The sequence below is a fragment of the Melospiza georgiana genome, chromosome 18 (assembly GCF_028018845.1).
Source record: "Melospiza georgiana isolate bMelGeo1 chromosome 18, bMelGeo1.pri, whole genome shotgun sequence".
Classification (NCBI taxonomy): Eukaryota; Metazoa; Chordata; class Aves; order Passeriformes; family Passerellidae; genus Melospiza; species Melospiza georgiana.
The window spans coordinates 942,656-954,951 of NC_080447.1; the positions used below are offsets into that span (position 1 = coordinate 942,656).

A 12,296-nucleotide genomic window follows, 5' to 3' on the forward strand; every position below is an offset into this window, starting at 1 on the left:
GGGTTTGTTTGCCCTGGGGTTTTGGGTTTGTTGCCCCGGGGGTGTTACTGAAGGGCTGAGCAGCCCCAGCACAAAGCAAGGAGGGAATTGGGGAGAAATCAATACAGAGCACTCAAACTGCTTTCTTGTTTACTGTACCAGAACCTTGCAAAACATCAAAAATAGAGAGGAAAGCTTAAAACACACTGTGAACTTCATTATTACAGAGGAAAGTCTGACACAACAGCCACTGGATCAACAGAAAACATTTCACAGGCTCTCCTTGGGGCAGGCTCGAGACCTACAAAGCAAACAGGTTCCCAAGGACAAGAAATTACAAATATGCCCCTCTTTTTTGTTGTTTTGGGTTTTTTTCTCTAGATGCAAGTCCCTGGATGGCAATTACAGTCTCAGAGGTGTGTCCATGGTCCCTGGGCTGGCAGGGATGAGCAGGGTGGACTTTGGGCAGAGCTCAGGCTCACTTTCAGGCAAGGCTGCTGCATTGTATTGAAATAAACACATCCTGAAAAGCCACAAATAAGAACAAACAGTACCAAAACACACAGCAAATACCTCCAGCCCCATCCCTTTGTACAGGTCTCATAAATCTTTCAATAAATAAGCAAATGACAGAGGTACCAAAGGAACTGGCAAAGCAAGAGGTAGTTCATGTAACCCAGCAGCTCTGGCACGGCTCTGGCACCTGGGCCAAGCTCCTGCCCTGTGCCAGGGGCACAATGCAGGCTCAGGGGAGCGGGGCTGCTCTGGGGGGCTGCAGGAGCCCCCTGTGCCCATTCCTGTGCCCACAGCAGCTGTGCTCAGGCTGGCTGTGATCCCTGGGCTGCTCGAGCCCCCTGTGCCCATTCCTGTGCCCACAGCAGCTGTGCCCAGGCTGGCTGTGATCCTGGGCTGCTCAGGGGTGCCTGCAGGAGCTGTGCTGTCCACAGTTCATCCTCTGCTCGTGCACCTGGGCCTCAGCAGGTGTGTGAGTGCCCCTGGCTGTGGGCAGGGGCTGGCAGTGCTGCAGGGTGGGAGGGAGCCTGGGCAGAGCATTCCCTGTGCCTCTGTGTGCCAGGAGTGCCCTGGGCTCAGAGCGGCAATGCCCTGGCACTGCCCTGGCTCAGAGCAGCAATGCCCTGGCACTGCCCTGGCTCACAGCAGCAATGCCCTGGCACTGCCCAGGGAAGGCTCAGAGCAGCAATGCCCTGGCACTGCCCTGGGCTCAGAGCAGCAATGCCCTGGCAGTGCCCTGGCTCAGAGCGGCAATGCCCTGGCACTGCCCTGGGCTCACAGCAGCAATGCCCTGGCACTGCCCAGGGAGGGCTCAGAGCAGCAATGCCCTGGCACTGCCCAGGGAAGGCTCAGAGCAGCAATGCCCTGGCACTGCCCTGGCTCAGAGCAGCAATGCCCTGGCACTGCCCAGGGATGGTTCAGAGCAGCAATGCCCTGGCACTGCCCTGGCTCAGAGCAGCAATGCCCTGGCACTGCCCAGGGAGGGCTCAGAGCAGCAATGCCCTGGCACTGCCCAGGGATGGTTCAGAGCAGCAATGCCCTGGCACTGCCCTGGCTCAGAGCAGCAATGCCCTGGCACTGCCCAGGGAGGGCTCAGAGCAGCAATGCCCTGGCACTGCCCTGGCTGGGCTCAGAGCAGCAATGCCCTGGCAGTGCCCAGGGAAGGGCTCACAGCAGCAATGCCCTGGCACTGCCCTGGGAGGGTTCACAGCAGCAATGCCCTGGCACTGCCCAGGGAAGGCTCAGAGCAGCAATGCCCTGGCACTGCCCTGGCACTGCCCTGGGCTGCCCTGGCTCAGCCTGCCCTGGCTCAGCCTGGCCCTGCAGCAGCTCTGCTCCGGCTGTTCCTCTATTGAACAATGTCTGGCTGTTTTTCAGGAGGAACCCAAGGAACCCCAACCCAAGCACGCTGCCATCACCAAGGGCTCTGCTGGCCCTGCAGCTCACTGCAGTCTCTGCACCAGGCTCTGGTAGGTTTTCCTCTCCCCTTCCCAGGAGTGATGTTGCTCCACGTACTCTTTGGCCCGGGTCACAATTTCCTTTTCCAGAGTGGGGTCATTCATTAAACTCTTGGACAGCGCAACAAACTCCTAAAAAAGGTGAAAAAAAGGATCAGTTAAAATGTCTTTGACCAGGCCCTGATGCTGCTGCAGTAGCTGGCACTGTCCAGCTGTGAGGCAAGGCATGGAGCTGTCCCGAGTGCTTCCTCAAGGTCAAGTACCAGACTTTATTTATAAAAAATGATCAATAAATAATAATTGTATTGTTTTACACAGCCCACCAACTAAGACATTAAAAATCAAAGACAATTCACATTTAATGACACAGAAGTTGTCTGCCTACCCAATGGCTGGAAAGGCAGGCTGGCAATAAATGAATTGCCTGTTCTGTAACCTGGCATCAGATGTTTGAGCTCAGCCCAGCTCAACTTTCACCTCACTGCTGCTGCACCCTCAGTGAATTTCATGGTAAGACTAAAAAGTCCCAACACAAACCCAGTGTGAGGTGGGAGCAGCACGCAGCACCTGGGCAGGTACAGATACAGCAGGGGCAGCTCAACAAACACCAAAAAACCCCACATATTCCCTTGAACTTCACTGGCCAAAATACCCAGAGAGCTCAGAGCTCACAACCGTCCTCTGCCTGCTCCTCTGCCTCTCACTGACTTTCAGGCAAGAGAAATTGTGAACTTCAAACCTGAAAGGGGATCTGATGTCTGAACTAAACTGTTCTGAGCAGCTGCTCTAATTTTCCATCAAGAGACACCTTCCAGTGCTTCAGCCTGATTGCAGATGTGCTCAGCTGTGTGCAGAGCAGGGCCTGGTTCAGCTCGGGAAGCAGCTCTGGTGGCACTGGGAAATTGGGATAATGTGTTAGCACACAATGGGCAGTGAGGATCAGTGCATGGGGACACAGAGGATCCATGATTTACACATAAATAATGCCAGCTGTGCAGGGAGATAGCCCAGCTAGGAGCAGGGTTCATCAACACCAGGTCAGGGACACAGCTGTCCCTGAGCAGCCCAGCACACAGAGTGCCCATACACCCCCACAGCTATGGAATCTTTGGGTAAACTCTGGATTTTTGGGTGAATTTGCTGCTGCAGTGCACTGAGCAATGCGACTGATGGGGAAATCTCTGAGCAGGGGATGATCCCTGCCTGGGCTCTGCCTGCCAGGACGGAGCAGCAGGAGAATTCAGCACCCAGAGCCACGGAGCCCCGCTGTGCTGGGGCTTGCACCCAGGTAGGAGAATGAGGAGATTTTCCTCACACAGGTGAGCAGTGAGCTCTCACTGTACCCCAGAGCAGGGCTGGCTGAGCTGGGCTCTGGGGAGCTGTGCCCACCTGCCTGGGGCTGCTTTACCTGGGATCTCAGCCCTTCCCTGGGGGATTCTGTGTCTGTCAGAGCTCACCCAGCCCCACAGACACCACAGACAGGTGGGGAAGTCTCACCTGACCTCTGCTGCCTTCATCCACTTGCCCGGAAAGTCACAGTGATAAATACCGGTCCCACTGAACCACATCCCCAACTTTAATTTTATGCTCCTGTGGAGGATTTTATTTAAAGTAATGTTTTAAAGTAATTTATGTAAATTACCTAAGAGCAGAAGCAGCAATGTAACATTTCTTGACAGGTAGTCCTATTAGCATTCTTTTAAATTGTGGATATGGAGGACAAAAACTTGGAAACATGTAAATGATAGAAGAAATGAGATCCTTATTCACAGTTACAATACTCAGGGCTGAGGATAATTTCAGGAAAAAATGCCAAACTGAGTCCAAAGCCTTAAATCTGAGAAAATGCAGGAGAGAGAAGAAGCAAATGGAAAAATCCCAGGAGGTGGCGAGTAAGGACATCTCAGCTTTATCCTCCTCCTGCAGTGGGAGCCCACAGTCACTGCAATCCCTGGAGGGCAGTGGGACACTCACTGGGATTTTTGGGGTTCACCCTGGAGCCGTGGCCTGGCCTGTGTCAGTGAGGGTGCCGAGTTCAGGAGTTCATGCTCAGGTGTCTCCCCTGCCCACGAGTGACTGAGTTCCAGCTGTGGCTCTGTGCTGAGCTCAGGGAGCAGGGAGTCCATGCTCAGGTGTCTCCCCTGCCCACGAGTGACTGAGTTCCAGCTGTGGCTCTGTGCTGAGTTCAGGGAGCAGGCAGTTCATGCTCAGGTGTCTCCCCTGCCCACAAGTGACTGAGTTCCAGCTGTGGCTCTGTGCTGAGTTCAGGGAGCTCATGCTCAGGTGTCTCCCCCACCCAAAAGTGACTGAATTCCAGCTGTGGCTCTGTGCTGAGCTCAGGGAGCAGGGAGTCCATGCTCAGGTGTCTCCCCTGCCCACAAGTGACTGAATTCCAGCTGTGGCTCTGTGCTGAGCTCAGGGAGCAGGGAGCTCATGCTCAGGTGTCTCCCCTGCCCACAAGAGATTGAGTTCCAGCTGTGGCTCTGTGCTGAGTTCAGGAGCTCATGCTCAGGTGTCTCCCCTGCCCACAAGTGACTGAATTCCAGCTGTGGCTCTGTGCCGAGTTCAGGGAGCAGGCAGTTCATGCTCAGGTGTCTCCCCTGCCCACAAGTGATTGAGTTCCAGCTGTGGCTCTGTGCTGAGCTCAGGGAGCAGGCAGTTCATACTCAGGTGTCTCCCCTGCCCACAAGTGACTGAGTTCCAGCTGTGGCTCTGTGCTGAGCTCAGGGAGCAGGGAGCTCATGCTCAGGTGTCTCCCCTGCCCACAAGTGACTGAGTTCCAGCTGTGGCTCTGTGCTGAGCCTGCACTTGCAGCAAGCAGACATGCACAGCTCTGAGCTCCTGCAGGAAATGCAGCACTGCATTCTGCTTTTCCATCAGCCTGTGATACATGAAGTGATTGCAGGGAGGCAGCACACCTCCAGCAGCTGTTCTGCTCTATCTGGGATATTTGCACAAATATTTGTGCACTCCCATATTTTGTTGTAGCTTCAGTTTTGGTGAAAAGGCTCAAATCCACAAATGGCTTTCAGCAATGGAAGCTAAGGGCACGGCTTGAGGAGGCCAAGTGAAGGAGGTGATCTCCACCCCAGCTTGCTACCTGGGGCCACCCATGCTCCAGCAAACCCTCATTGCCCCCCAGGAGTGGGGATAATGAAGGTGCAGGTGGGGCAGAGCACAGTGAAGAGCTGAGGCTCGGCTGTGACCACGACCCAGAGAAATGGGAGCAAATCCTCTCCTGTCCCTGCAGAAACCCTCACACTGCCCTTTCCACGGGCAGCTCCACACAAACACAGCAACATCCACAATGCAGCTTTCTCCTGGCAAATGGACCAATCATCCCTAAAGAAAATGTCAACTCCTCTGTGTCTCCTCAGATAAATCCTGCCTGATATTCTGCAGAGACACAGAAACACAGGTACGCAGGAGATAAAGCTGGAAATGAGTGCCCTGAGTAAAACAGGCTGAAGAATTCCTCAATTACCACCAGAGCTGTGCTGGTGCCACAGCTCACACATAATGAAAATAGGATGCATGGTTAATATATTATTTATATCATGAAAGTAAGTCTGCAATTAAAGCAGTTCAGAGCAGCTTGAGCAGGCAGAAGAAGGAGATTCTCAAAGAGATCTCCAGGGAGGCAGAGGCCAGGTGTGCAGGCAGTGCCACAGGTACCTGGGGCCCTGTGTGCTGCCCCAGGGCTGGAACTGAGAGCTGGCACTGCCACAGCTGGCACAGGGAAGCTCTGGGGGGCACAGGAAAGCTCCATGGCACAGGGAATCTCCATGGCACAGGATTGCTCTGGGTGGCACAGGGAAGCTCTGGGTGGCACAGGAAAGCTCTGGGGGGCACAGGATTGCTCTGGGGGGCACAGGGAAGCTCTGGGTGGCACAGGAAAGCTCTGGATGGCACAGGATTGCTCTGGATGGCACAGGAGAGCTCCATGGCACAGGGAAGCTCCATGGCACAGCAGAGCTGCTGCTCCCAGCCCTCCAAACCCTCACAGGGGCTGCCCAGGTCCCTTCTGTCCCTTGGAGGTTTATTTGCCTCCTTCTCTTTATTTAGGTCCTTCTGTGAGCTCTTACAGACATGGGAGCTGTAATTCTGAAGCCCAGCCTGCTGAATAACTTCCTGTGCCTCCCCTTTTAACACAGTTTTGCATTATTTATTGCCCCGTTCTTATCTCTTACTTTTTTTTTACTTCAGGTCCCGTTAACTCAGTGTCAAATATTCCATAAACTTGCAAATCCAAGCAGCAGCAGGATCAGCCCATGATTTCAGTGATGTGCACAAATGATGGAGTGTCAGGAACAAACTGTTCCACATTAACTGTTTGTTTCCACCTGAGTGCTGGCACTGCCAGGGCTTTGCTATTTCCAGCCAAACCCAAATGGCCAAGGATGAGACACAACATTTCCTGTGTTCCTGGAAGCCACAGAAGCTCACTTCCAGCAAGAAAAGCCAGCAGCACTCACCGTTTACAACAATTCTCACTGCATAAGGGCCAATTAATATCCCTCTAATCTGGCTTTCACAAGACAGCAGGCACAACTGCTCCTACCCCAGGTACTGCAAAGCTTTCCCTCCTCAGATCAGAAACAGCTGAAGATAAGCAGTGCTTATAGAACCACACTTGAATTGGAAGAGTTTTTCTATTAAAATCTTCAAAACCAACCAAGGGGATTCACCTTCCAGAAACACAACTTAAGAGGATGCATTAATCACACAGTCCACAAATTAAATAAATAAGATATGTTCTCTACTATGCATAGTTATCAAATGGTGAATTCTAGTATGTGTTTTTAATCTTGAGTTGGATAAAACTCTGAGGGAATCTTTTTCTGGGAGTCATTTTCCATGGCATACATGAATATGTAACAGCAGAGCCCTAATGCAGGAAAATATGCTGGAATGAAAATTTCCAGCATTTAAAAATGGGTAGTGTTCCCTCTCTTCCCACTCTTACTTAACTTCCCTGAGACTTCATCCTAACACTTGGCTTAATTTTATCATTAATTTCTCTGACTGAGCAATATCTTGCCTCTAAAAATACTTTACATTAACAGTGCCTGCTAGAAATTACAGAAAATGTGTCATCTGCAGCTCCAGCTCATTCTCCCGGTGAGCTCTGGTGTCTGACACCAGTTCTGCTGCAGATATTCCTGAAGGGGAGTCTGGCACAGGCACAGCATCTCCTGCAGGCTTTGGAACTCGAACCCAGGGCACTCAGAAAGCTTCCCAAGGCTGACACCTAGTCCGGGCTCCCTGAACTGCAGAGTGCGAGCAAACTGCAGGGATCACCGGTGACCACAGACATGGGATGGAAAATGAACCCAAACCTCTGCGCTGCTCTCACCTGGGGAGTGGAAAACAGCAGCCCCGTTTCCTTGTGCTTTATTATTGCTGCATTCCCGGGAATGTTCCTGGCCAGCACGGGAACTTCTAAATCCATTGCCTGCAGGAATGTAGAAAAGGAAACAGCTTGTAAGGATTTGTGGATTTTGAGGTGCCAACAATGACGATTTTAATAAGAGAAGCACAAACAACAACCCAAACCTCTTTCCCACCACTCCAGATTTTTAATTGAAAAATACCCTTCCCCAGAGAGCCCTGCCAAGGCACAGAACCCAGCCAGAACCCAGCTCTGAGGTGAGCAAAGCCTGGCCCTCAGCTCTGCTGCTCTGGATTTAATCACTATTGATGGATTGGGCAGCCTGGAGATGCACTGATGTAAAAGCAGAAATATTAATTCTGTGCAATTATCACAGTGTCAGATGGGGAAGAAATTCCCTCCCCCAGACCTTCAATGTGTTTCATACTGATTCCCTGTCACTCAGAGTCAATGCAGTTTTAATTGCTGTCATTACACTCCTGCATGAGGAGCAATTTTGCTCCAGTCCACACAGCAAGGAAACAAAACTCCAAGGAGAAAACCAGGATTTTTTATAGTTTGGACAAAACTGAAGAGACAAACAGCCAGGCTGATAAGGTACAGGAAGGGACTGCTGGGACTTAGCAACATATTTTAATAATTTAAAATCCCCAAGAAATCACTGTTAAAATCACCACTGCAGGTGTACTAGTCTGACCACAGCATTTCCATACCCTGGCACAAACATCTGCTTTGCAGCAGTTGGAGCTAAAAATAACAGCCCTTAATGATCAAACCTCTTCTACACTTGGTATCAGAAACTGCCAGAATTTCTGGGGCCATTCAGACACAGTAATGAAGCTGCAGAGGTGGTGACTGATTGAAGTCAAGCACCAATATTTAATTTTCTGCCATTTCCAAACTCTAAAGGGAAAGACATTTGTTCTGCTCAGACTTGGAGGGCAGGAACTGCTACCCAGGAAAATCTTGAGCTCCCCAAATGCACAGGTACCAGTGAGTTACAGCCACTAAAGGAAGGACAGATGGCCAAAGACTTCAGATGCAGGGCTGCCTTTATGCCACTGGCCTCAACCAAATGGACTGGGCTGTAAATAATTACTGCAAGAAGTGGCTTCAAATTTAATTTAGATACTTAGGCTATTTCCAAGCAGTAAAAAGAACCATTTGCATTGTTGAAAAGATGCATAATTTACTGACCTAGCTCCCAGGAATAATAGCATCAAACAACATTTCAGTCCACTGGCCATCTGTTTTGTTCCATTATTTTGAGTGCAAATGTGTTTAGCTGCTCCTGCAGGAGGATGCAGGGTGTAAACTGAAGCTGGGGATGTTCCCCTGTAACATCTCCAGCCAGCAACAAGGGCTGATAGAGCAAAGGCAGGGTTTATTCAGCACTCTGTCTTTGCACTGTCCCTCATTTCCTTCCTTCTAGCCCATGCATCTTCTTGGTGGCTCTTCAATTTGCTTTACAATATTGCTTCATCTTTGGTGTTTTATGATCTGCTCTGGCTGTTATTGCACACTGCTGCTGCTGCACGTGTTGGCCAAGAGTGGATTGTGCCTCACAGCACAGCAGAACCTGCTCAGCCTCCTTTTCTACCATTTCTAATTGGCTTCTTGTTGGTAAAAGCCAAATTTTGTATGTATGGTTTTGAATCTAACAATTTTCCCGGCAGCTGGAGCATTCCTGAGAGCGCAGGGAAAGGCTCCAGTGCGAAGGGGCAAACCCTGCTGACAGAGGGAACTCAGGAACCTCAGCAGTGGAGCCTCTGCCACCACCCATGGCCAGGAACGTGCACAGCTCCTGGGCTCTCAGAGGAGCAGATGCATTTTTAATGCTGCTCTAATGCTTTGTTTTCTCCCGTCCAACGCCAAACACAAACAGATCAGTTCCAGTCAGAGCTCAGATCTCAGACCCAGCTGACAGAGTCATTAGTGACGGCTCCTGGCTCTCCAAAGCTCCAGGCAGGTGGAACTGGATGGGATTATACATTTATCTCATTTATCTATTATATATTTATCTCACTCTGAAATACTGTTTACACATTCATGACCTTGCTAAATGTTGAACTTTGAGGACAATGAGAGTTGCATTTCCACACTCCAGCCTGTTTTCTGCAGCCTAGGAGCAGAAGGGTTTTATGCAGAGTTTTCTGCCCTATTATCCAACAAGCTGTCAGCAGATGGCCCTTCCTGCTGCTGGCCCTCCCAGGAAAGAACTTCAGTGTCCTGGGCTGCCATTTCTGGGAGAGAGAGGTGTTCCAGCAGGGCTTTATCAGCACGGCTCAGATCCCACTGAACAAACACAGAAATCCCAAACCCTCTGCAATCTGCCCCAATGTCCTGCCAGCCCTGAGCCTGCACAGTTTGTGCCAGACTGAGCTCACAGCCACTGCTCAGAGCTCTTCTGGTGTGCCTGGCTCCTGCCTCCCGCCCCTGGCACTCTGGGGAAATAAATAAATAAAATAAATCAGGTTGGTTTTTGCTCAAGAGTTCTGTGAGCAGCCCTGAGGGAAGCACGGAGCAGGTGAGGAGGAGGTGGTGACAGAGACTGAACTTCACTGGGTTCTGCAGCTCACCCCAGTGTGCCTGGCCTGACACAGCCCAGGCTTGGAGATGTGACAGCCTGGAACTGCTGCACAGAGCTGGGCTGGTGCAGGGCAGCTGCACCTCTGAGCTGGGCATTGGGGATGGAAATGCATCTTTGGGATGGAAATGCACCTCTGAGCTGGGCATTGGGGATGGAAATGCATCTTTGGGATGGAAATGCACCTCTGAGCTGGGCATTGGGGATGGAAATGCATCTTTGGGATGGAAATGCACCTCTGAGCTTGGCATTTGGGGTGGAAATGCACTTGTGCTGTCCCACCAGCACCTGCCCTGCCTCATTCCTGTGATGCTCCCTTGGTTCTTACTCGTGAGGAATCTCAGACGAGTGGAAATGCTGGAAATGCAACTCATTACAAACAGAAATGGGAGGCTCATTTATACTACATAACCACATACAAATGGTGTGATAATTTCTGTGCTCATGATGAACCAACATTCAGCACCCACCCAACAAATGGAATAATGAAAGGCATTTGCCCAAAGAACTTCACTTCAAGTACAGTTATTTTTTCCTGAGAAAGCACTTGATACTAAGCAGTGCCCTACTTTGACAGGTATGAAATAAAACTGGTTATTAATTTTCAATACTAATGGCAAAAGGATTAACTGAGCGTGTCATTCATTCATTAATCATTTCAGAATTAAATAACCAAATACAGCTCTTAGATTGCTTTTTGAAGGGATGTAAAAATAAATGAAAGTCCATTCCAGCAGCATTATGAGGAAGTGGGTGTTGAATCAAACCTAGTGACAACCCCAGGAAATCAGAGTGATTTCTGCATCTCAGGTCTGCATTGTTAATTTAGCAGGATTGATAAAATTACCTTCTATCCTTTAAAAACAAATAGAGAAAGCACAACAAACTGTCAGTTCAGGGGAAGAAAACCTTAATTGCTAACACCTGAAAAAGGAAATGTTTTAGTTTTGCCTGCCTAGCTTTGGCATGTGTCCATGAAGCACTGAGAGCCATTCCCAGCGACAGAGGGTGTGACTGAGGGCACAGCTCTCAGAACAGCCCCGGCAGGTGCCTCACCTCCAGGATGGCAGCAGACATGCCCTCGGAGCTGGAGCTGTTCACCAGGGCCAGGCAGCAGCGCAGGGCAGCGTGCAGCTCGGGCTGGGGCAGCTCCTGCAGCAGGCGCGTCCCGGGGGCCCTGCAGGACAGACAGAGGGACGGCTGCGGGGACCCGGGGCACAGATACAGGCTGCCGGGGACCCCAGCCCTGCCTGAGCTCAGCCCGCACACGGCTGGGGCCGGCCCTGCCCAGGCTGCCAGGCTGGGACTGGGCATCACCCTGCAGCCAAGCCAAACCCTCCCATGGCTCTGTCAGTGTAAATCCAAATCAGACTCAATCAGATGTGATTTAACCCGAAGCATCAGCACACTGCTTATTCTAGAATGTTCAATGTCGGGAATTCCTGCTCTGAGACTGTTCCATGCCAAAGGCTCCTGATAGCCTTGTCAGTCCCACAGAGCTGTGTATGGACACCCATTGGTATTTACCTGTGCAAGGACACCCATTGGTATTTACCTGTGCAGGGACACCCATTGGTATTTACCTGTGCAGGGACACCCATTGGTATTTACCTGTGCAAGGACACCCATTGGTATTTATTTACCTGTGCAGGGACACCCATTGGTATTTACCTGTGCAGGGACACCCATTGGTATTTACCTGTGCAGGGACACCCATTGGTATTTACCTGTGCATGGACACCCATTGGTATTTACCTGTGCAAGGACACCCATTGGTATTTATTTACCTGTGCAGGGACACCCATTGGTATTTACCTGTGCAGGGACACCCATTGGTATTTACCTGTGCATGGACACCCATTGGTATTTACCTGTGCATGGACACCCATTGGTATTTATTTACCTGTGCAGGGACACCCATTGGTATTTATTTACCTGTGCAAGGACACCCATTGGTATTTACCTGTGCAAGGACACCCATTGGTATTTACCTGTGCAAGGACACCCATTGGTATTTACCTGTGCAAGGACACCCATTGGTATTTACCTGTGCAGGGACACCCATTGGTATTTACCTGTGCAGGGACACCCATTGGTATTTACCTGTGCAGGGACACCCATTGGTATTTACCTGTGCATGGACACCCATTGGTATTTACCTGTGCAAGGACACCCATTGGTATTTATTTACCTGTGCAGGGACACCCATTGGTATTTACCTGTGCAGGGACACCCATTGGTATTTACCTGTGCATGGACACCCATTGGTATTTACCTGTGCAAGGACACCCATTGGTATTTACCTGTGCAGGGACACCCATTGGTATTTACCTGTGCAGGGACACCCATTGGTATTTACCTGTGCATG

The 12,296-nt window shown here is 50.7% G+C and overlaps 1 protein-coding gene across 1 annotated transcript in view; it reads right to left on the bottom strand.

Moving 5' to 3' along the window:
• Positions 1-1,797: 1,797 nt before the first annotated feature.
• GLT1D1 (glycosyltransferase 1 domain containing 1) overlaps positions 1,798-12,296 on the bottom strand; it is a 36,795-nt gene continuing 26,296 nt past the window's right edge. The window contains exons 10-12 of the mRNA XM_058037222.1: positions 10,985-11,105; positions 7,306-7,404; positions 1,798-2,081 (exon numbers count right to left, since the gene is read on the bottom strand). Coding sequence (XP_057893205.1) covers positions 1,935-2,081; positions 7,306-7,404; positions 10,985-11,105 — 367 coding nt within the window. The 3' untranslated portion in view covers positions 1,798-1,934. The remainder of the gene's footprint in view (positions 2,082-7,305; positions 7,405-10,984; positions 11,106-12,296) is intronic.